This window comes from Myodes glareolus, chromosome 7, assembly GCF_982192425.1.
Source record: "Myodes glareolus chromosome 7, mMyoGla1.1, whole genome shotgun sequence".
Taxonomy (NCBI): Eukaryota; Metazoa; Chordata; class Mammalia; order Rodentia; family Cricetidae; genus Myodes; species Myodes glareolus.
This window is the reverse complement of record NC_142032.1, coordinates 5,188,289-5,214,295: the sequence shown is the minus strand read 5'-3', so window position 1 is coordinate 5,214,295 and position 26,007 is coordinate 5,188,289. Positions and strand designations below refer to the sequence as shown.

The 26,007-nt window shown below is 42.2% G+C and overlaps 1 protein-coding gene across 6 annotated transcripts in view; it reads left to right on the top strand.

The window, feature by feature from the left end:
- Plekhs1 (pleckstrin homology domain containing S1) overlaps nt 1-26,007 on the top strand; it is a 42,376-nt gene that overhangs the window by 7,779 nt on the left and 8,590 nt on the right. For 4 of the 6 annotated variants that reach the window (XM_087907749.1, XM_085694133.2, XM_048424015.3 and 1 more), the window contains 5 exons: nt 18,243-18,331; nt 18,490-18,596; nt 19,228-19,362; nt 22,010-22,085; nt 23,021-23,140. In XM_087907749.1, coding sequence (XP_087763875.1) covers nt 18,243-18,331; nt 18,490-18,596; nt 19,228-19,362; nt 22,010-22,085; nt 23,021-23,140 — 527 coding nt within the window. The remainder of the gene's footprint in view (nt 1-18,242; nt 18,332-18,489; nt 18,597-19,227; nt 19,363-22,009; nt 22,086-23,020; nt 23,141-26,007) is intronic. The other 2 variants (XM_048424016.3, XM_085694134.2) reach the window with 1 other exon arrangement.

Below are 26,007 nucleotides of genomic sequence, written 5' to 3'. Positions count from 1 at the left end.
GTCGGCTAGGCTTCGGGTACCAGGCATGAGTTCCCTCCTAGACAAGGAAGCACATCTCACAGAAGAGACGGAGAGACCCAAAGCTCTAGAGCGGTACAGAGGCAGGATGTGTCAGAACAGAACGGTGCCATATGGTGGGAGCACGGGGAACAAGGGAGGCTGCGGATGCCAGACCTTGCCCTCCTATGACTAGAAGCATTTTGAGCACAGTCTTGGCATGACCATGCATTTTAGGCTGGCCTAGCATTTACCAGTTTTGTCATAATTCATTGTGCATCTCTTTGAGGTGGGCAGTCTGGTAAGTTTCAGTAGAAGTACTCACCTAGGCAAGTTTTCTCACAATCCAGACAGTGAATGTCCCCTTCACTCTCAAGTTTTTCTATGTCTTGTTATAATCCTTCCCTTCAACACGCAGTCCTTTGTCCTCACAGCCTGACCTTCTGTGGCTCTGTTTGCTAGAGTTTTGCATAAATGTGAGTCCATAGTAGACACTATCATCTGGCTCCTTTTACACAGCATAATTCTCTAATTCATAATTGAGGCTCAGCCATGGCATTGTCTTGGTCCTTTTTCCCTTTTCCATTTTATGGGTGTACAATAACTGGGTGGCTCACTCACCGTCTGGAAATATCAGGGTGTTTTCTATCTTTACCTATCATAAAAAGATTATATGATCATTTGTGTTTATATATAAATATATGTGCATGTAAAGTACATGTGTGTGTCATGTATGTACATGATCATGTGGATGGGTGCATATATGTACCCATACACATGTACGAGTGGAGCCAAAAGTTGGCATCAACTGCTTTTCATTTATATTCTTTTAATTTACTTAGAAAGACTGGGTCACATAGTAGAACTATGCTTAGCTTTTTTCAATTGCGCTTGATATTTTAGAAACATTTGCAGGTGTAATTGACATACGAGAGGTCCCTGTGTTAAATATACAGCTAGATAAGGTTTGTCCTGCATAAATACCATAAAGTGGGACTGTAGCCCATAGTCCAACACTTGCCTAGCATTCATGACACCTTAGACTAAATTCCAAATCTTGTCAAAGTTAAATAAATAAATAAATTCCAAATATCATCCAATTTAAATAAGTAAATGCATGAATTCTCACCTCAATGCAGATAACGCACATGGCCACCAACCCTGCCTCCTTCTCTGTCATACATGCAGTCTTTCCTAGGCAACCACAGATCTCTGTTATCTCTGTATAAAGTTGATTTGTTATTCTAGAATTTTACATAAATAAAATAAATTATGAATACTCTTTATCTGAGTTCTTCCTTCCTTCTCTTTCTTTGAAGACAGGGTCTCATGTAGCCCAGGATGGCCTCAAATAACCTCCTTATCCTCCTGCCCCCACCTTCCAAGGATTACACACACGCACACGCACACGCACACACACACACACACACACACACACACACACACACACGGACCATCATGCTCTGTTGATTCGACCCTGAGGATTGAACTCAGGGACTCATGTGTACTAGACAAACACTTTGCCAACTGAGCTATATCACCAGCAACTAGTTTATCACTAAGAAGAAACATCTGAGATGCACCTCTATTGTTGCATATATAAGCGGCTTGGGTTTTTTTCGCTCCTACCTTGTATTCCTGAGCATAGAACTATCAAAATTCATTAATCCATTGACCTTCAGTAAACCAGGTTGCTTCCTAGTCTTCAAGTAAAGCTGCCAGGAACATTTGTGAAAAACCTGTATGTGATCACATATCTCTTAACATTAGAGCATTTCATTTTGTGTGTGTGTGTGTGTGTGTGTGTTGCTAGGGATCAACTCAGGACTTTTCCCATGCTAACCAAGGACTCAACCTCTGAACTACAGCCCCACCTACCTTTAACTTTGTAACATATTTAAGAAAAGGTGCACAATTTAGTAAGACGCAGTACAGTCACAATGTTGTGCTTCACAGCACCAACCAAATTTTTTTAGATTTATTTTTTAAGTATACAGTGTTCTTTCTGCATGTCTGCCTACAGACCAGAAGAGTGCACCAGATCTCATTATTGATGGTTGTGAGCCACCATGTGGTTGCTGGGAATTGAACTCAGGACCTCTGGAAGAGCAGTCAGTTGCTCTTAACTACAGATGCAAAAGCATCTCTGTCACTCTAGAATAAAAATCATTCCCCACCCCTAGTGCAGGTCAGCCAGCTGTCTGTCACTGTCAGAGACAAGTGTTTTCTCCCATTCCCATCCACTGAATCAATGTACTGGTTTGTAGAGCCCAAACTCAGTACTTTGCACGTGAAGGGTTTTGCTAAGGGGATTGCACTCTCTCCATGGAATGACCTTGGGAACTGATGCATCAGCTTATTTCCGGTTTCTCCAATCTATTACCTTGGTCTGTGGCTCTGTCTTCACACTGTGCTCTTAATTCTTAAAGGTTTGTAGTTAGAATCTTTATGTATGTATATGTATATATATGTATATATATATTTCTCATGTGCATGAGTGTTTTACTATCATGTATGTATATACACCATGTGCATGTCCAGTACATATATGTGCATCTTGTGCATGTCTGATACACAGGGATACCAGACAGGTGTATTGGATCCCCAGAAATTTGAGTTATAGCCAGTTGTAACCTGCTATGTAGGTGCTGTGAATTGAACTTGGGTCCTCTGCAAAAGCAGCAAGCCATCTCTCCATCTCTCCAACCCTGGAAAGTTTGGTGTTTTGTTTGTTTATTTGTTTGTTGTTGAAATCTGAATATTCTTTACATTTCAAGATTGTTTTAACTATTCAAGGCTACTGAGAAATCTACATGATAATATGAATGAGTTTTTCTTTTTATAAAAATGCATTACAATTCAGATAAGATTGTATTGGATCTGCTTTGGGGTAATATCTAATATGTTGCTATTAGAACTATTGTCTTTCAATGCATGCATATGGGAATCGAATGTATTCCCACTTATTTATGTTGTCTTAAATTCTTCTAATAATTTTCAGTATATTAGTCTTTCACTACTTTGGTTAAATGTATCTTTATGTATCTTGTTTGAGGAGATTCTATAATAAATGAAAATACCTTCTTATTTTCACTGTACCATTATCTGTTACGACTTTATGGAACTATGAGAAAGGTTGTATAGTTGTGGTGAGACACATTTTGGGTGACTTCTGTCGTGGTCTAATCACAATGGGTTCTTATGTTCCAGGGTAGGGTCATGTGGGTTAGAAATGTTAGGTGGGAGAAACAGAGATATAAAAGAAACACAGAGACTTAGGATAGTGCCGAGAGGGCAACTCAGTGAATACTGAATCTGCCTGTGTTTATTTTTCATATGGTTTTATACGCCAATACAAAAGGGATCAGGGAGAAAACAAAATACTGCTTTAATATGATATAATAGACAACCAGAACAGTTACCTGCTTTGAAGACATAAGTCACAAACAATCCCACACCAGTTTGGAATTATGATTAATAGAATGGTTATTTATTCAAAGGGGGAAAAACTTACAGATTACCGTCCCAGACAACAACCCCTCTGCACGAACAGGAAAAGAGTCTAGGAGCCGGAAGCGGAGCCGGAAGCCAGAGAGAGAATGGAGGACAGCCGCTGCTTTCTTAAAGAGAGACCACGCCCCAATGGGCTGGTATCTCAGTAGCTATTGGCTGAAGGAGCAGAAGGAGCTCCCGCAGCATCTCCCCCTTTTGTTTAAGTAAGAGAGTTCTAAGCCTACTACAAAATTATATACAATAAGTACAAACCTATGAAATTATATACAATAAGTACAAATAACCTATTCTAACTAGCTTAAGTCTTGTATAACAAATAACTTGGCCAAGTCATGAGAGGAAAGTAACTACATTTATATAATCTTCAATCCCATTGAAGATCTGAGAAGGGAAATAATGTAACCTGAGTAATTTGGAAGTGCAATCAAACAACTTCCAAAACATGTAACAAATAACAGAGACAACTGGCTACCTGGGCAAACACCCAAAGTCACATTTGCAGCGTTGAAGCAACCAACTTTGGCTAAGACCTGACGTAACTGACATACCATTTTCAAAGGCAAGAAACTTTTCAAAACTATCTTACCCTGTCTTGGCAGGATATGAGAGTCCTGTTTTATTCATTTACGGATATTCTGTAACTCTGTCAGTAGTTGAGGTATGGGCATTTCTTTACCCAAAGGCCAGTTCTGGCAAGAAGAAAGGCTCCAGGTGGAGTGTCTTTGGTGCTCAACATTCTCTCGGGAATAGATCGGTGTTGCCAGGAGCGATTGTGTCTCACTACCACAGAACTCTGAATTAGATTAAAGGCCATTTTCTACAGCTCTTTGAAGAGGTTGAAGATTATCTATCTATACTGAATATAATCTCTATGTATCTAAAGAACCTGATTAATCTAATTATAAATGACAAACTTAGATGACTATTGATCTATATAATTCTCAATACCTATCTAACTTAAAGACTGAGACAATAAACAACTGTGCAATAAATGAGGACAATGTGACCTCCAAAAGTAAACAATGTGCAAGTATACATAGCAATATGGCAAATATATATATCAATACATAAACAATATATAAGTATCTTAATCAGAGGTAGAAGTGTATAATGCAATATGGTAAATATACATATATCAATACAATATATATATCAATACATAAAAATGTTTTAAACAGAGGTAGAAGAATGCATGCATAAAATAGTCAACATAATTTAACTTTGTATCAATATATAAGAATCAATACCAATATATTTGTCTAAAAACAATAACTCACAAGTACAAATCTATTATCCCATAATCCAATTATCCTTCATTTTCTCTCTCTCTCTCTCTTTTTTTTTTAGATTCCTGCACTTATAAAATTCCTCCCCCAACCCTCAACCGTATACTAATTATAACCAACCCCTAAATGATGTCCCTAAACCCAAGGACAAACTTTACTGGGAGAGGGGATATCGTTCTCTAGAATTACTTCCAGCTGTCATGGGGGTGACATTCTTTCTGGGGGATTCTGTGAAAGTAAAATGATGGTTAAATTTCAAGATCAATGTCTTTTAAAATTGCAAATAGTCTCTGAGTATTTTGTGGAGGTCTGGCCAGAATGTTGTACAAGATGTGCACCATTTCAGCTAACCATGTTGGAACTGTCTTGTGCAGCTGGTACCCAAAACAGATCTTGTAGTAGCACTATCAGTATCATGACATCATATCAACCAGGTGGAGTTGTTGTTATGGGGCCCCATCTTCTTCCTGGAAACTTCAGATGTCACTGCAGGAAAAACTCATTGCCCATTGTGGAAAACTTAAACATTAATCATATAGACATATACAGACATACATATATTCAATGAAAGGCATGATAGATATATTTAATGAAAGGTATGATAGATATGAAGAAAATTAAAGATGTTTTCTAAACTCATATTTCTTTCTGTCCATATCATGTCTCTTGACATGAGACAGAAACTCCAGAAACTCTGGGTTTTTCTTTTAACAACAGGCTTAGAATTAGAGAGGGACTGAGCCAGAGTCCAACTCCAAAACCAGCTCTATAAATTTAGAAATATGATTTAGTATATTTTACTTACAGAACTTATTCAGTTTTCTTGATAGTCCCTATTGGGCCATTATTTTCCATCTGTCAGTATTCAAATATCCAGGGTCCCTTGAATTTTTCAAAGATGAGTGTTTTCCTGTGGAGATAAGAACAGAACCCTGCCCCCATTCTATATGTTTTTCTTACCACCTGTATGAATATCATCATTGTAGATGAATTGTCATTTCTCCTTTCCAAGAGGTTTCTTCTGTAACATGAGGGCCGGCTTGTTGGGGTTTCTGTCCCGTCCGGTACCCCACAACCAGCAAGTCCCAAGGAAAATCAATCACACAGAGATCTCTATAAGTTATAAAGCTGATTGGCCCATTTGGTCAGGCTTCTTGTTAACTCTCATAGCTTATATTAACCCATTATTCTTATCTACATTAGCCACATGGCTCAGTACCTTCCTCAGCTGGGCAGCTTACATCTTTCCTCTCTGGTGGTCTGGGCAGAACTGGCAGAGGAACCTCCCTGCTTCCCAGAATTCTCCTGTTCTCATTGCATCACCTCTACTTCCTGTCTGGTTTTCCCGCCTATACTTCCTGTTTGGCCAATCAGCGTTTTATTAAAATACATGATTGACAGAATACAGATAATTCTCCCGCACCATTCTCCTCTTCAAATCGAACCTTTATTAATTTTGATGGGATCCACAATTTTTCTTCTCCTGTGGAAACAAGAGCAAAACCCTTCCCCAATGTAGTACATCTCCTGGCTTCCATTGAGAGGTCAGCACATCTTTGAAATAAACAGGTTGGTTTAGTTCAGAAGTTTTTTCCATTATCCAATGCCTCTCTGCTGCTGTTGTTCCTTTCTCATTAGCATTAAGAAAATTCAAGATTAATAAAGCATTATGCAATCTATTTCTGGGGGTATCTTTCATCCCTTTGTGTTTGTTCAGCATATCCTTTATAGTACGATTTGATCTTTCTATAACTGCCTGACCTGTAGGATTATTTGGTATACCTGTAGTGTGTTTTATATTATAACAAGCAAAAAAAGCGTTTCATTTTCTTAGATACATATGCTGGACCATTGTCTATCTTTATTTGTGCAGGTATACCCATGATGGCCATAACTTCCAATAAATGTGTGATTACCGAATCAGCCTTTTCTGAGCTCAGGGCAGTTGCCCATTGAAAACCTAAATACGTGTCTATGGTGTGGTGTACATATTTTAATTTACCAAATTCCATAAAGTAGAACACATCCATCTTCCAGATTTCATTCCTTTGAGTACCCTTTGGGTTACTCCCTACAGGCAACGGTGTTTGATTATAGAAAGAACAAGTAGGACATCTCTTTATAATGTCCTTAGCTTGTTGCCATGTAATGGAAAACTCTTTCTTTAAGCCTTTATTATTGACGTGATGTTTTTTATGAAATTCTGAGGCCTGCAGAACACTTCCAAGCAATAATGGGTCAATTTCAGCATTACCTTGTGCTAGAGGGCCAGGCAGACCAGTATGGGACCGAATGTGTGTTATGTACATTGAACAAAGCCTATTCCTAATTATGTCCTGTACCTGGATAAACAATGAAGTCAACTCTGTGTCATCTGGTATGAATTCAGCGGTTTCAATATGCAAGATAACTCTTTCTGCATATTGTGAATCTGTAACTATATTAAGAGGTTCTTTAAAGTCCCTTAGCACCATAAGAATGGCATATAATTCTGCCTTCTGGACAGAATTATAAGGGCTTTGTTCCACCTTACTCAATTCTTCCGATTTATAACCTGCTTTCCCTGATTTATTTGCATTGGTATAAAATGTCTGGGCTCCAGTTATTGGAGCATCACGTACAATTCTAGGAAGAATCCAAGAAGTTCTCTTTATGAGGTTAAGTCTATCACTTTTGGGATAGTTGCTGTTAATTTCTCCCAAAAAAATTAGCACAAGCTCTTTGCCATGGTTCATTATCTTCCCATAACTTTCTTATTTCCTCAGTAGTAAAAGGCACTATAATTCTGCTGGGTCTATACCTCCTAGTTGATGAAGTGTCAGTTGACCTTTTATAATTAATTCAGAGACCTTTTCTATATAAGTGTTAAATTTTTTACTTGGTTTATGAGGTATACATATCCACTCTAAAATAATATCTTTCCTCTGCATTAAAATCCCTGTAGGAGAAATTCTGGAAGGCAGTATGACTAGCATGGAACTAAGATTCGGATTCACCCGATCCACATGTATCTCCTGTAATTTTCCCTCTATCATTGTCAGTTCCTTTTCTGCTTCAACTGTCAATTTTCTGGGACTATTCAAATCTTTATCACCATCTAAGGTTTTGTTTAAATGACCTATTAGATCAGGTGTTATCCCAACAGCTGGTCGTAGACTGGAAATGTCTCCTAACAATCTTTGGAAGTCATTAAGAGTCCATAACCGGTCTCTCCTAATTTGTGCCTTTTGCGTTTGAATTTTCTCTAACCCTATTCTGTAACCTAGGTAATTAATAGAATCTCCTCTTTGAATCTTTTCAGGGGCAATTTGTAACCCCCACCTAGGCAAGACTTTCTTTACTTCTTCAAACATACTTTCCAAAGTATCTTTATTTGAATCAGATAATAAAATGTCATCCATGTAATGATAAATTATGGACTTGGGAAATTGCTTATGAATTATTTCCAATGGCTTATTAACAAAATATTGGCACATTGTGGGACTATTGAGCATCCCCTGTGTGAGGACAGTCCATTGATATCTCCTAGTAGGCTGAGAATTATTATAAGTAGGCACTGTGAAGGCAACTTTTTCTTTATCCTTTTCTTGCAAAGGTATAGTGAAAAAACAATCTTTCAAATCAATAACTATAAGAGGCCATCCTCTTGGTAATAGAGAAGGCAAAGGAATTCCAGATTGTAGCGGACCCATAGGTTGAATTACCTTGTTGACAGCTCTTAGATCTGTCACCATTCTTCATTTACCAGATTTCTTTTTTACAACAAACACAGGAGAATTCAAATGGCTGATTGATTCTTCAATATGGTTAGCATCTAGTTGCTCTTGTACCAGCTGTTCCAAAGCCTGCAATTTATCTTCAGCTAGAGGCCACTGCTTGATCCATATTGGCTTCTCAGTTAGCCATTTTAAAGGTAGGGCTGTTGGTACCTCTAAAGGCTTGCTATTGGCTGTATGTTCTTGTACAGCCTGAATGGCTGGTGACCTTTTTCCATAATACCTCATTATATCCTTCCCAGAATTGTGAGTTCCTGTAACTACAGGAATGTCAATATGGGTATTCCATTGCTGTAGCAGGTCACGGCCCCATAAATTTATTGCAATATTGTCTATATATGGCCTTAGTCTTCCTATTTGCCCTTCAGGCCCTATGCATTCCACCCATCTTGGTGCTTTGTTTTACACGAGATAGGGTTCCAATTCCCAGGAACTGAACATCTACCTCTTGAAGAGGTCAATTCAGATGCCAAGATTCTGGAGTAATGATACTTATATCCGCACCTGTGTCTAAAAAGCCTTCAATAAAAATACCACTTATACAGACTCTTAGCTTTGGTCTTTGATCGTTAATAGAAGTCTGCCAAAATATACCTTTACTCTGTCCCACTGAATTTTTTGACTCATTCTCTACATGTAATTCATCATTTAGACCAGTATTACTTTTTGCAGCAGACATTGGAGTTTTCAATTTTCTTGGTGAGACACATTTTCCACTGTAACTGGGAATGACTGGACCACTTTTGGCTTGGAGACCTGCAAGAGGCCCCTCAAGGAGTTTCCCGATGGTATCGGGTTGCCTTGTCTGTCTGTTGTTGACCTGCATTCGTTGGACCAATGTCAGCCTTTACCGCATCTCCTACATATATCTGAAGGCTGAGGTCTCCTACTTTTGTCATTCCCAGAGGAGATATTATTCCTAGAATTTCTTTGCCTGAAATCCCTTTTCAGATGTCCTAATTTACCACAATTAAAACACCTGGTAGTTTGATGTCTCCTCATAGCTTTGGAAATCGCTTCTCCTACCTAGGATTCATCATTATAGCTAAACGTCTCAACATTCATTGTATGCTGTATCCATTCTTCCATAGGTGCTGATCTAGATCTTAAAGGCCCAATTATCTTTTTACAATCTGTATTTGCATTTTCAAAAGCTAGAGATTCAAGAAGTATTCATCTAGCTTCTGGGTCTGTTACCCCTATGTCCAGAGCCTTAATTAATCTTTGCACAAAGTCAGTAAAGGGTTCTCTCTGTCCCTGCCTAACCCTGGTATATGATTCAACCCATTTTTCTGGATCTTGTATTCTATTCAAAGCATTCAAGGCTGCTTTGTAACATAAGGACAACACTTCTTCGTCATAAAGAGCTTGGACCTGTGGATCAACATATGCTCCTACACCAAGAATTTGATCTTGGGAAGCCTCCACACCTTTTGCTCTTCCTTGCTGTTCCATATGTTTGGATTCTTCTCTGAAATAAATTCCAAACATCAAGGAAGGTCCATCATCTAAAACTGTAGACACTAGCTGAGAGAAATCATGGGGGGTAGCTCTGACATTAGAAGCCCAAGTCCTTATCATTTCCTTAACAAATGCAGAGTGCAAGCCATAATTAACGACAGCTTGCTTAATTTCTTTTAAATCATTCATTGCTATTGGTGTCCATCTAGCTTCTTTAATTCCCTTTGAGCCAAAGTTGACCCTTTGTCAGAATAAATTACAGGGTATGTTGTTAGAACCCTGGGTAAGCCAGTTCTAACAGCTGATGGCGGCATTGTATCCTGTCCTTGTGCCTTCTTACTCTGTTCACCAGCTCCAATAATTTCTTCAATCATTTCTAATCTTTTTATCATTGTCTCCCTTAAATTCTGAATCTCCTGACCTACCTGTGTTTCCAGGAATTTCACTAAGGTATCAGTTTTTTGGTTCCCATTCTGGAGGTATATTCTATCTGTTACCTTATCAAAACTTTGTGGTAACGTCTGAATGTCAAATTCAACAGCCTGAACTTTTTCAGGTCACTTCCTAGTACCCTTGGATATGGAGTCAATATTGTCTATCATAGTATGTACTTGTTCAAATAACCCCTGATTTTCAATAATTTTAATTCTTTCAGCTAGTTGTTCATTATTAGTCTGTAAAAATCGTATCTTCCTTAATGATAAAATATTGAAAAGAAATCTGAAACCTCGTAACAAGTAAATTAATGTATCCCCATAGTCATATAAACCTTGCATGACATAATCCATTGTATTAATAAAGAAAACAGTAAAATTGGTGTTGGAAACAAAAACTGCCATATTACCTCTTGTCTAGTAGGTGGCGCTGTTGCCAAGTCGTGACTCGAACCACTGCAAAGGTGACGGAAACAAGGTCCTGTTTCAGTGTCTGCCTTAGTATTTGTTAAAAACTAGGAAATATAAGTTGCTCAAGAAAGAAAATATAATTAAATCAATTCCATACATGGAACCGGAAACCCAGAATCCAGGGGTAGAAAAGAGCAACCCAGAAGCTGCGTATGCCTCCACATGACCAAGTCGTTCTGATTCATACCACTAAAGCACCGCACTTACAAGGGAAATTTAAAAACAACTCAAAAAAGAGCAAACCAGGCAGGCAGAGACTGTCCCGAGCCTGTGGAGCTTGGGAGGCATGGGGTTTAATTGAACTGCTGGCTCCACACACAGGGCACAGGCCGTAGCTGAGGGAGGGCTCGTGACTAGCCGAGCTGGCGGCAAGCAGTTGAGTGGGGGGGGGGGGGGTTCTACAACCAAACGTGGGGCACCAGATGAAGGTGTAAGTCACAAACAATCCCACATGAGTTTGGAATTATAATTAATAGAATGGTTATTTATTCAAAGGGGGAAAAACTTACAGATTACCGTCCCAGGCAACAACCCCTCTGTGTGGACAGGAAAGGAGTCTAGGAGCCGGAAGCGGAGCCGGAAGCCAGAGAGAGAGTGGAGGACAGCCGCTGCTTTTTTAAAGAGAGAGAGACCATGCCCCAATGGGCTGGTATCTCAGCGGCTATTGGCTGAAGGAGCGGAAGGAGCTCCCGCAGCACTGCTTCGATACTTGAGACATCAAGCCACTATTTCCTAAGTTAAGTATTCTGATGTTTTGGGCAGAATATGCAGTGAAAACACCCTAGACCAAGTATCCTGTAAGCAGCCACTTCCTATGTCAAGCCTCCTGTTTTAAAATGAAGGAGCAGGAATAGGCTTGAATTCTCTGACCTTTGGTCAGGGTGGAGTAGATCCACCTCTATGGGCCATCTTAATGCCCAAAACACCAACTAACTGCACCCTAGGTTGGGGTTTCTTGTTTGTACCTATACCTATAGTCAACAACTTTGAAAAAGTAAAAATAAACTCAAATGCTCTGACCTTTAGTAAAGGTGGAACGGGTTCACATCTGTGATCCTCCACACACAGTGACTTCACACACTGGAACAAGCTCACATCTGTGCACCTCCACACACAGTGACTTCGCACACTGGAACAGGCTCACATCTGTGCACCTCCACACACAGTGACTTTGCACACCCCTGAATTTGTCCATTAACTCTTATTGTGTCTGTGAACTGCTTAAGATTTTTCTACCACAGGATCATGTCATCTGTAAAGATAGTTTTACTTCTTTCCAACTCCTGATGCATTCTGTTTCATTTTTTGCTCAGTTGCTCTGCATAGAGTAAATGCAATCACTTTTCTCTTGTCCTTGAGCTTAGAGAAAAGGTCATAGTCTTCAGTGTTCTTTATATATTGAAAACAGAAGTAAATATCTTGGATTTGGTTGAAGGAACTTCCTTCTCTTTCTAGTTGACCAAAGCCTGTCAAGAAGTACTGTGGGACAATGGTCTGTACCTTGTTACTTGTATTGTAAATAAATGCTGATTGGCCAGTAGCCAGGCAGGAAGTAGAGGTGGAGCAATTAGAATTCTGGGAAGAGGAAAGATTCAGTCTGCAGTCATCATCCAGACATAGGGAAAGCAAGATGTGATTGCCTCTCCAAAAAAGATACCAAGCCACATGGTACCTTTTTTGGAATTATGGGCCAATATAAGTTATAAGAGTTAATAAGAAGCCTGAGATACTAGGCTAGTCAGTTTATAATTAATGTAGACCTCTGTGTGATTTCTTTTGGACTTGACGACTGCGGGAACGGGGCAGGACAGAAACCTCAGTCAATGAAGAAAAGCTATGCTGTACATTGGGGAACAGGACCAACCAGCCTGCCACTGTCCTTTATAAATGCTCTTAACCTACCAGATTAAGCCATTGGTGATTTGCTCAAGCTGATGTATCCTCACTGATTTTTCCCCTTATGTGTTCTCTCTGTTATTAAGAGAAGGCTTTTTAAGTTGTTGACTGTCATTTTGTTTTTGTTTCTAATTTATCTTTTTATTCTTTGTGAATTTCACATCACACATCTTTATTCCATTCACCTCCCTATCCCTTCATATCTGCCCTTTGCCCTTGTGATACCTGCCCCAAGATAAAATAAAATAAAATTTAAAAGAAAAGAAAAAAGAAAAAGAAACTTCTTATCACAGAAGCTGTACTGTCACAGTGAGTCACATGGTGTACCATTTAGCACATTCATCATGACTAGCAAGTGTTCATTGCAATGAGTAATTGATCTAGTTCAGAGCCTCTGGTTTCTGCTACACTATTGATGCTCAGCCCTCACAGGGACTCTTCTTTGATATACTGTTGTTGTCTTGTGTCGTGGAGATCCTGGAGCTTTGGGTCTACAGGACCAGTGTTGTAAGGAGTGTGGGGACCCTTTGTTTCGTCCACCCAGCTAGCTTACTCCTGAAATAATCACACAGAAATTGTTTTAATTAAATTACTGCTTGGCCCATTAACTCTTATTGGCTAACTCTTGTAGTGATGAGGCAAGCAGGCCTGCTTTTCATCCTGCCTGGCTCCTGCATGGCTAGTTTAGCCCTGGAAATAACAACACACAAACTGTATTCATTTAAACACTGCCTGGCCCATTAGTTCTAGCTCTTATTGGCTAACTCTCACATCTCTTGATTAATCCATTTCTAATAATCTGTGTAGCACCATGAGGTGGTGGCTTACCGGGAAGATTCTAACCAGCATCCATCTTGGAGAGGAGAGTCATGGTGTCTGACTCACTTCCCTTCTTTCCAGCATTCTGTTCTGTCTACTCTGCCTATCTAAGCTGCTGTCCTATCAAAGGCCAAGGAAGTCTCTTTATTTGACCAATGAAAGTAACACATAGACAGAAAACCCACCTACATCAAACTCTCACATCTTGATTTAACCCATCTCCATTAATGTGTATACCACATGACTGTGGCTTACCGCAAGCTTCTAACCAGTATCTGTCTCAGGTAGGAGAACCATGGTGTCTGACACTCTGCCCTTCTTCCCAGCATTCAGTTCTGTCTATTCCACCTACCTAAGTCTGTCCTATCAAAAGACCAAGGAAATTTCTTTATTCAACCAATGAAAGAAACACATAGACAGAAGAACCTCCTACACCAGACCAGCATCTTAAGGTGCTCCAGCAGATCACAGATGGGGTAGATGCTGGAGTGAGCCCCTCAAAGTTCTGGTTCTGGGCCTGGGTGGTTGCTGGGCTGGTCAGTCTACCAGCTCTCCCTCATTCTCACCACCAGGGTAACCCCTCCAGTGAGGCTAGTACTCCTGCTCTCATGGCCTTTGGGATGGCTCACCCATACCTACACCAGCAGGGCCAGCTTTACTGTGTTGTCCAGACAAGGTGCAGGCCACTCTCCTGAGCACTGCAGCTGTTGAGATGCAGCAACAGCTCTCTCACTCTCATGACCTCAGGGCCAGCTCACCACCTGCCACAGGTAGCCAGGAGTGGGTCAGAGAAGGCACCTCTCCCTTGCCCATTCCAAGGTATGACAGATGAGGGTCAGGGCCAGGTCTTTCACACTCATGAATTCTGGCAGACTCACTCACACTCCTGTAAACTCGGGTCAGCTCTATTTTGCTGCCCAGGTGAGGTGCAGGGCTCACTCAGTTGGTAGGGGTCTGGGTCAACTCTCCTGCTTGCCTCAGGAGATGAGGGACAAGGTGGGAGGGTGCCTTTCATTTTGAATATGTTTATTTTTCCTTGCAATTCTGTTTGGTTTTGCTTCATGTTTAAATCTCTGTTACTGGGTACATATATGTTTACTGTTATTATATCCTCTTATAATTAACTGACTCCTATACTATTATAAAATGACCTTCTTTAATCCCTGATGGTATTCCTTGCTTTGAAATCTACATGATATACTACAGCTACTTTGATTCCTTGTGATTCGGTGTATTGTACCACCTAGGGTTTTGTTCATTTGTTTGTTGTTTTTCTACCTGACCTGGAGTCCTCTGAGAAGCAGAAAATTCAATTGAGAGAATGTCTCCACCATATTGGCCTGTTGGGTGCATTTTCTTGACTAATGATTGATGTGGGAAGGCCCAGTCCATCATGGGTGATGACAACCCTGGGCAGATGACTGTAACATGAGGGGCTGGCTTGTTGGGGTTTCTATCCTGCCCGGTACCCCACATCCGGCAAATCCCAAAGAAAATCACACACCGGACTCCATAAGATTATAAAGCTGATTGGCCCATTAGGTCAGGCTTCTTATTAGTCCTTGTAACTTATATTAACCCATTATCATTATCTATGTTAGCCACATGGCTCAGTACCTTTTCCAATGGGGCAGCTTACATCTTTCCTCTCCGGTGGTCTGGGCAGAACTGCTGAGGGAGCTTCCTGCTTTCCAGAATACTCCCAGTCTCTTTGCTCCACCTCTACTTCCTGTCTGGCTTTCCCGCCTATACTGCCTGCCTGGCCAATCAGTGTTTTATTAAAATATGATTGACAGAATACAGGCAATTCTCCCACACCAGATGACCTTGACTTGTAAATGGAAGAGGCTGAGCAAGCCATGAGGAGGAAGCTTGTAAGAGTACCCTTCCATGGCTTCTGCTTCCTTGAGTTCATGCCCTGACCTCCCTCAGTGATGTACTGTTACCTGAAGTGTAAGCTGAATACACCCTTCCAAAGCTCTCCAAGTCGCTTTTGCAATGGGATCTCTTACTAAGGCATGCGTGATTTTTTTTTTAACTTGTGCGTCTTATACCTGGGTTTCTCATAAGCAGCATCGAGTTGGATCTTATTATTTGATCCAATTTGACAACTTCTTTCTTTGAATTCAGGTACTTGGACTATTTAGATTTTATGTGACTGTTGTGTTCAGGCTTGTTGTTTTTTATTTTTCTCATTTGGCCTACTCCCCCCCGACACACACACACCATGTATTCTGTTGTCTTGTGAATTAATTGAGCACTTTTATGACTCTACTTTATCATCTAATTAGCCTATTAAACTGTACTATATTATTTTTAGCTATTACTTTAGGGTTTATATGTTTTTAAACCTACAACATCCTAAATAATAGCATATTAGTTCACAAATAATTCAGGCTCATTGCAGAGATGTAATCTCATTGTCCACCCTTAGCCTTTACATCGCAATGTTGACAGAGGTTTCTGTCCTGTCCAGTCCCTCAGCCATCCAGTCCCAAAGAATCACACAGAGGTCTACATTAATTGTAAACTGGTTGAGCTAGTAGCTCAGGCTTCGTATTACCTCTTTCTTACATCTTAAATTAGCCCATTATTCTTGTCTATATTAGCCATGTGGCTTGGTACCTTTTATCAGTGAGGCATTCTCATCTTGCTTCCTCTGTGACAACTACAGACTGAGCCTTTCCTCTTCCCAGAATTCTTCTGTTCTGGTGGCCCCTACCTGTATTACCTGCCTGCTACTGGCCAATAAATGTTTATTAAAGTACAAGTAACAAATCTTTACAGGGTACAAGATCATTGTCCCACAGCAACTACTCATATCCATAAATAAATTTTACAAAGAAACTGAGCATTTTTGTTGCTCGTTTTTGCTATATATGGACTGTCTTTTCTCCACTGTCTACTTTTGAGTGTTTCTCTGGTGACATGGTTTTGAACATCTTAATTTTAAGGAACCTCAGGGTATGTTACTTTTCCCATATCTTGTGTTTAGTGAGGTTCATTGGATTGATTGGGTCTTGGTTTATAGTTTTAAGTTTGCAAAAATTTTAGAATTGTTTCTTCAAATTTTTTTTTTTTATTTTTTGCCTTTTCCCCTCTTTTTAAGGGATCCCAGCTGCTTTCATCCTGGGCCACACAAGACTGCCCCTAGTGCTTGAGTTCTCTTTTTATGCTTTGGACTTTGCTTTGCTTATTTTGATTGTCCCTACTGCTACACATTCAGGTCACATGGTAATTTTCCTCTCTAGTATTTGGTCTTCTCTTACAGCCCATGGCATAGACCTCCCTGCCCCCAAGGTGTCATTGTTTTCATCTCTCAGAGTTTACTCTGGGTCTCTCTAACTCATGTATCTCCCGAGCTTTTGCCAATAACAGTAAATCACTGGCGTGTCTCACACCTGTGCCAGTTCAAGGTCTGCTCGATTGATTAGTTATCCCCTCTACTACACGTCACGTTTGTCTGCCTCTTCTGCATGCCTAGCTACCTTTGACCGGTTGCCAGGCATTACAAATTTTACCTTACTGGGACCAAATATTTTCTTATTCTTATAAATCTTGGGTTTCCTGGGAACAACGTGATCTTCTAAGACATGCCTTGATGATTTGTTAGGTGAGCCTGGCATGGTTCTCAGCGCTCTACCTAACATCCCATGAATTACAACCTTTTCCAGCAGAGCTGGACGGAATCAGCATTTGTCTTGTCTTATGTGGGTGCTCTAATCTTTTCTGTGACACATAAATGTGTAGATTAATAGTCCTGGTATATGAGGAAATGTGTATGCATATATGTGTGTGCACTAAACATGCACACACAATTTGACAAATAAAAGCAGCAATACCTGCTGTGGAAATTTGGGTGGCAGAAACAGTAAAGAGGCTCCCAAATATTAGCTGTTTCATCACAATTCCTGGAATTAAAGGCAGTTTTCCATTATTATTGTTGTTATGATTATGTTGTAGTTTCTAAACGGACTAAATGAAATGCAAGGACTGCTTTCGTTCAGGAAAACAGTGCTGTTAAAATTGTATTCAAGGGTACATTTTAATCTCACATCCCAGGCTGTTGGTCTGGTTTGCCTTTGGGTTCAGAAAAGACATACCTTCCCAAAGGCTTAAAGCCTGTTGGGTGAAAATGGAGTCGGGGTTGTTTAATAATAAAGTGGCTGAGATCATGATATCCAGTCACGCTGATGAGGCCCCTCTCCTGAACTTCCTTCTCAGAGGCCACTGAACCTGTTCCTGCAAGAGAGAGGTCAGCAACAGAGAGATTAGTGCTTCCTGCCTTGATTGGCTGTGCCAGAGGGTTAGTCACACAAGACCTCACATCACAATGAGAAAGGAAACAAACCTTTGCTCACACCGCGGGGCCAAACTGCAGAAAACAGGAGTCAGGCAGGTGTGAGCTGAATGAAGTCACCTCTAGATGCCAGCTGTTGCTTGTTCTACAGCTGGTCTTTTGTTGGGGCTGGGGTGGGGGAGCAGCTCTTGTACATGGTCTTTTGAATGGCGGAATAATTTGGAGATAGATACTGTTTTCTGAAATTTATGAGAGAACAAACTGAATCCTCTTCACTTTCTTTTATTAGGCAAACAATTTACATTTTATTATGGAAATGAAGTCCACAAACAAGATTACTTCATTAAGTCGCCACCCCCTCAGCTTTTCTTCTCGGCAGTAAGTCATTGCTGTAGTTTAACCAGCCTCCCACCAGCCTCCCACCAGCCTCCCACCAGCCTCCCCCACCAGCCTCCCACCAGCCTCAGGAGCATTTGAGAGAAGACCCTGCTCATCTTCTGAGGTTTAACTGAACAGCAAAACCTTCTCATTTTCAGACCTCCTGGAAAAAGCGGCTTTTTATCCTGTCCCAGAATGGGGAAAGGGGCCTGAGTCTCTCCTATTATAAAGACCATCAACATCGAGGGTCCATCGAAATCGATCGGTGTGTATCCAAACCAGGAAAACTGAACAGCAATAAATGTGCCCAAGCCAGACGCTAAACAAGCTGCACAGAAACTTGAACCTGAGTCTCTAACAAAAAGAAGCAAGGGCTTCAGACTTTTGTGTCTCTAAAAGAACCGAAATAACAAACGGCGTAGGTAAAAGTGATATAGCTGCTTCATACTGTGTGTCATAGGCGGTAAATCTCTAATTCCTGGTCCTTCGATTGAGGACTTGGTCTCAATTTTTTGATGCAAAAAGAGCTCCTGAAATTCAATTTCATAGAGCCAAAGTGGACGTTAAGAAATATTTAAACTATTCTTTGTCTTTTCTTCAGAAATCACATACCAGAAATACTGAAAAATATAGTGATTTGTGGACTCAGGAATCCAACCCAAATGGAAACTTCTGAATTGAAATTCAAGCTGAACAGAGTATTTTCAATTACTGATGAACCAGATCCAGAGTTATTTTCTAAAATAGAAAGAATTCAAATGAGATTTATGAGGTGAACTAGACAGTCTTTAAAATGTGGGTCAATGAAACCGTCAGTTTCATTCCTAATTTAAAACAAGGATCTGTTTTTCTCTTAAGTTGCTCTCTGTATCAGCCTAGTTCCTTTGTGTCTGTAGAAGCACCGTCATAGAAGTTGGTATAAATAGCCAGGAAAAGATGCAGTCTGTGCAGAAGATGTTCAAATGCCACCCGGACGAAGTGATGTCCATCAGAACCGTGAACAGGGACTACTTCCTCGTCGGCCATGACAGGTGAGGGCACGATGAGCGTGTCTGCTGAGTGTGAAATAAAAGCATTATAAATCATAAATCTATAGATGATGAACAGGCTGAGAATGGAAACCAGGCTGCAAGTGCAAAGCAGCAGTCTTCAGTGTTCTAAAATGGTTTTGTGTGTGCGTGTGTACACATCTGAGTGTGTGTGCAATAAGTGTGACTGCATATGTGAGTGTGTGTATACATGTATATGCATGTGTGTGGTTGCACATGTGTGTATGCATAGATGTATGGCTGTACATGTGAGTATGTGTGCACATGTATGTGTATGACTGAACATCTGAGTGTGTGTGTACACGTGTGTGGTTGCACATGTAAGTGTGTGTGTACATGTGTTTGACTGCATATGTGAGTATATTTGTATATGTGCATATGTATGTGGCTGCACATCTGAGTATGTGTATATGTGTGTGTGCATATGTGTGGGGGTGCACACATGAGTATGTGTGGACATGAGTGTGTGTGCATGTGTGTGGCTGCATATCTGAGTGTGTGCGAATGTGTGTGCATGTGTGTGCATATGTCTATGGCTGCACAACTGAGTGTGTATATATGTGTGTGGTTGCATATGTGTATATATGTGTGGTTGCACATGTGAGTGTGTATGGTTGCACATGTAAGTGTGTGTATGTGTCAGTGTGCATATATGTGTGACTGCATATCTGAGTGTGTGTCCACATGTGTGTGGTTGCATATTTGAATGTATACATGTGTGTGCATGTATGTGGCTGTACATGTGAGGGTGTATACATGTGTGGATTGCAATGTGCATGTGCACGTGTGTAGTTATGCATGTATGTGTGTATGTGTCTTGTGCATGTGTGCATGGCTGCATATCTGAGTGTGTACACATGTGTATGGTTGCATATTTGAGTGTATACATGTGTATGCGTGCACATGTGAGTGTGTGTGCATGTGTGTGTGGATATGGAGGCCAGAGGACAACCTTGCCTGTCACTCCTCAGGAGCTGTCTACTTTGTCTTTTGGCACAGAGCCTCTCACTGGATTGAGTTAGGCTAGGCTGACTCGCCAGAAAGGTGCCGGGATCTGCCTGTCTCTGCTCTGCAGCTGGTGTTGCAGACACCCCACCATGCCTGACTTTTCTGTAGGGATTAAATTCAGATCCTCATGGTTGTGTGGCAAGTGCCAACTAAGCTTCCTCTTTGACTTTTAAAGTAGTTTTCAGAGTCATTCTGCTAGCTGCCTACGCATGTTATAACTGTGTTATAAACAACAAAGGTGTCTAACCTCACTGTTCTGAAGGCTGGGAGTCAGAATGAGGAGCAGACATGGCCTCTCCCATGAAGGACTGTGAAAGGAAGGCTCTTCTCAACCCTCTCTCGTGGAACTGCTGATGATTCCTTGGCCACAGCCGCCAAACCCTAGCTTTTACATGGCGGTCCCCATGTGCACACATCTCTGGGTCAAACTCCTCCTTTTCCGCAGATAGCAGTCTCACTAGCATAGGAGGTACCTCTATTCCATTAGGACCTCAACCTAACCAGCTATTTCTGCAAGTTGTCCCTTTCCGCGTAAGGTAACAGCTGAGGGCTGGGAGCCGGAAAGACTTCGTAGATGAGGAGAGGGTCACGAAGCGAGCCATGACAGTCGCTAACACCCAGATGCCTTCTGTGAAAACGTGAGCTACAGGGAGGGACAGCTCACCCTCAAGGCATCTGCGGCTTTTAAGAGCGGCTCCTGTGGATTCTCACGCCAGCTTATCTACAGGAGAGAGGTTAGAAGGAGGCGAGGCTGAAGACAAGCTTGAAGCCTTCACGTGTTTCTGGTTGACCCAAAGCTGCAGTTTTCTTTTGAATTGCCACCCAAGACAGCAGAAAAGAAGATGGGGAAAGTCTCAATTTGCTCAGATGCACTTGCCTCGCTCACTTTTCTGTCTGCTGTGATGAAACACTGACTCCTGAGGACAGGGTTTGTTTAGCGTACACATCCTGATTACAGACCATCATTGAGGGAGGTCAGAGCAGGAACTTGAGGCAGGGACCTGGAGGAGGAACCGATGCAGAAGCCCGGGAGCATGGTGTGCTGCTCACTGACTTGCTCGCTATGGCTTGCTTAGCCTACTTTCTTAGCGCACCCAGGCCCATCTGCCCAGGGGAGACACAGCCCACAGTAGACCGGGCCTACAACACTGATATTTAATCAAGAAAATACCCCCACAGACCTTCCTACAAGCCAACCTGATGGAGGAATTCCTTCAATGGAGCTTTCCTCTTTCTAGACGTCCTGTATTTGTGTCCAGTAGACAAAGAATGAACCAATACAACATTCTTTGTAAAAATGCGTTTCCTGAGAGGGGCGGGGATGACCGGAGGATACGCAAGTGGGGTGACAGGCAGAACATCAGGGAAAGCAGCAGCCCTGTGCCCCATGTTCCTGCTGTTGTTTCTGAGATTCCGTACTGGAGGTGTCGTGAGGGTTAATTCAACTGTGCAGACGCAGAGACAGCGAGGGAATAGTGGGCCACACTACTGCTTGGGGAAAGAGTTCGTTCTGGGGGCAGCTGATCCCAACACTGCTCCGAGTGCAAAGAATCTGCTGGTTCAGAACGAGTGTGGAAGAGATTGCTACCAATGTCATCTGAAACTCTCTTTGTACCCTCAGGGAGACAATCAAAGACTGGGTCTCCTTCATGTCGCCGTATTGCTGGGGTGTGCACGCAGCTCATCAGAATACAGAGGTAACTCGACATCCCTAATGATGACGTTCCAGGGCACCTGAACACTGCCTTCTTTTCTTAGAAACAACAGCGGCCCTTTCTTTCCCCTTAGCAACCAGTATTAATACAAAGAATAAATAAGTGAGGAAATGCATGCCCTTGCTACTTTCACAATTAACAAAAGGAAAAATACTTTGGTGTTTTGTAAGAGAGCTAAATTATATTGTCATTGTTGCGGCAGGGGAGTGAAAGTTAATGGTGGCAATTTTCATAGCAGCGTGAAGTAGACTATTTTCCACCATTGAGATTTTAGGTACATAGCCAGCTTCCCTTTGAATGGCTAAGTCTAGGGAGGCGGCTCAAACATTGTTTCCATCTGCCTACATTGTAATATAATGTCTCTTGTGTCAGGTAAGCAGCTGAAGGGTTTAATTGGTTTCCTAAGGAGCTTTGTAAATTTCTCCCGGTCCTTTCTTAGAGACTGTCACAGAAGGAACTGAGGTGTAGCTACATTTACCGGTGTATTTTCCCATGTTGTTCCATGCTGATAGCAAATGCCCAAGAGAAGGAGAGATCAAGGCATGTCACCCGGTAGATTCGATGATGAGAGAAGAAATGACAGGGCGTGAAGGGAGACACGGTGGGGAGGACAGGCTTGGAGGGGGGTACTCGGGGTGCCTGTTAAGGCCAGGCTGGGTGTCTCTGGGGACTTGTCTTAGTGCTATGACCACGGCTGGGCCGGGCTGGGTGTCCTTGGGGACTTGGGAGCGGGAGAAAGTCGCACTGACAAGGTCAACCCTTGTCTCTGTGCTATGACACTGGCCTCTGGGCAGTGCAGACGTCAAAGCCTTGGGGAGACCTGGAGAAGGGACGCCCTGGTGGTCGTGGAGGGGACTGACAGTAACAGGAGGGCAATTGCGCTCTAAATCTAACCACAAAACGACTTTTTTTCTAAGCAGGAGAAGCCTTCGCTGGGTGACAGAAGGCCAGTTTCCGACCCCAGTCCTTTCTTTGGTCTCTGCAGTGCACCGGAGATTGTCGGCCTCGCATCACCAAGGGCCAGTCTTCCAGACATGGTAATCCAAACCTCCTACTACTACTGTGTCAGGACGCTGCAGCAGGGAGTCGGCCATTGCTGAGTAGAACCACTGGCTAGCGGCAGGCATTGACCTCGCCCATCTTTCTTCCTGAAGGAAAGAGCTGAGGAGACAGGTCCCTCAGAGCAGTATTTGCTGTGTAAACACAAAGGCTGGCTTTGACTCCCCAGAACTCATGTGGCGGCACACATCATAGCTCTAGTACTGAGGAGGCAGGGACAGGTGCATCCTTGGGGTTCTCTGGCCTTTCAGCCTAACCTGTTTGGTGAGTTCCAGGCCAGTGAAGAAAAACAAACAAACAAAAAGCATACACATAGTCACACTCTCTCACACACACACACACACACACACACACACACAGAATGATTTCTGATCTTAATATGTATGCATACTTGCTCATTTCCCATTCTACAGGTAGGCTTTAACACTTCCCTAGCTGACTCTAAAGATTTCAGTTCCGTTTGGAAAATTTTGACAGACGGCAGTTCCTTCCCTAAGTGTGGCCAGCAACCTCCCGTCCTTACACACACACAGGGCACTAAGTCCCCCAAGCACTCCTTGATCTCTGGTGTGCTGTCCATACCCTCAGGCAAGGTGGAGTTCCCTTGGCTCATCCCACCCGTCTGGTTTCTCATTCTGGGTGTCAGGTCCTCTTCACTCCTAACATAATCTGCTTGGGGAAGTCAGATAACGCGTCTGCCTCCTGAAGGTCACAGAATTGTGCCCTCACCTCTCTGGGTTTGCTGTGTGTCTAGATTTGGCTATTCTCAGTAAACAGGCTGGGCAGTTTCCTTCCCTGAAATCTGTTATTTCATCCCTTAGGGACACCCCACTGGCTCTTTCCCTCTGCAGGTACCAAGCACATGCAAAGAGGCAAGGCTTCTTATTTTATCTAGCTGGCAACTCTCCAACATTTTAAAAGCTTTTCCGGCATATCAACACCACCAGGCCAAACACCTCATGAGCAAAACCAGTGGCCTGACACAAGGCAGACAGACTGACCTTGAACATGACCTTGAACAAAGCGCCCACTCAGAGGAGCCCTTTCCCCACAGAGGAGCCTTGCTGGTAGCTTTTACCTTTTTCCACTATTTATTCAGATCAAGTAATACTGTTTTTTTCAACCATCTCAAGTGAAAGACAACCACCTGTCTTGCTGGGATTTGTTGTTGATGTTGTTGGTCCATCAGGAACCCTTCACTCCCCACTCAGCCTAATCCTCCTCCGGAGTGCATCTTCAGCAGCCATAACAGAACACTACAGTACTCTAGGAGTTTCCAAACAGCAATAACAATTGGTTTCCCCAGCTCTGAAAGTTGTGAAGTTCAGGATCAAGAAAGGAGTCTCACCTGGTGGTGGCCTTCTTGCTGGCTCATCAGGTGACAGGCAGACAGGCAAGCAAGGCAGAGGACAACCGGGGTGAACCAGCCTTCCCCGTCTCAGACATGGTGTTCAGGAACACGCTATCATGACTTGACTGTCTCTTAAAGCTCTACCATTACTGCTCTAAAAATGACATTTACATTTCAATATGTGTTTCGGAGGGGGACATTTATATCACAGCAGAAAGCTTCGAGAGAGAGAAATGGACATGACGTAAGTATACAGAGATGCTTGTGGGCTTCTCGGCGGGGTCAGCCCTGATAAACTCAGGCTAAATGGAAAACAGCACAAGCTGAAAGGGCATTTACCGCACCTGACTTTCTCAACATCACGCTTAGCAACACAGCACACGGTGCAGGGTCTGCTCTTCCCCTGTGACTGCAGGGCTGTCAAAGAGCTGTGGCTCACTGCTGCCACCAGACTTAGAGAAAAGTTATCCTACTCTTATTGGTGGCTCAAACAAAGGATATAGTTCAAAATCTGCAATACAGTTCCCATTGAACATGTCTTGCATTTGTATTCTCTCTACGAGAGAAAAAAAAAATTGGAAGTTGAACCTTCCTGAGTCATGGTGCTCGATTTATCTATCTATCTATCTATCTATCTATCTATCTATCTATCTATCTATCTATCTATCTATCTATCTATCTATCTATCTAACACACACACACACACACACACACACACACACACACACGCACTTACCTTCCATGGAATTCCTAACAAACATTCGGGGCCTTATGCAAGGCCTCGCCGCCCAACCTTGTTCCTGGAGTAACTAGATTGAACTATTAACAATTAGGCTATGCAGAGCAGCTGCCTTCATGGAGTATCTGGTGTCTGTTAGGGGAGGGAAGGCAATAATTAATTACTTGCTTCTACCTCACCTGGAAACCTATAATTCACACTGTCACAGAGCCAACACTACCTAATTGCACTGCTATGGAAACAGAGGAGGCAAAACATAGAAGAGGAACCCTGGAGGTTCAGTGACTCTGGGCTGATTACCTCCTCAGAAACTGCTGAGATGACAGGAACGAGATGGGGTGGAGGCACCATGACGAAGGTCCAGGCCTTTCCACGCCTCCCACAGCAGAAAACTTCTTGCTCTGAGTTGTAACTTCTCCACAGTGGAGAAAAATTCCAGACATGAGCTGTGTTTAAACATTCACATCATTGCCGGGCAGTGGTGGCGCACACCTTTAACCCCAGCACTTGGAAGGCAGAGGCAGGCGAATCTCTGTGAGTTCGAGGCCAGCCTGGTCTACAAGAGCTAGTTCCAGGACAGGCTCCAAAGCTACAGAGAAATCCTGTCTTGAAACAACAAAAAAAAAAACAAAAAAACATTCCCACCATTACATTAGAGGTGACCCAGATTGAAGAGGCAAGTTCAGTGAGTGGGCTTCCGCATGTACTGAAAGAGACTGTGACCTTGTCAACCCAACTCATCTACTAAACCTTTT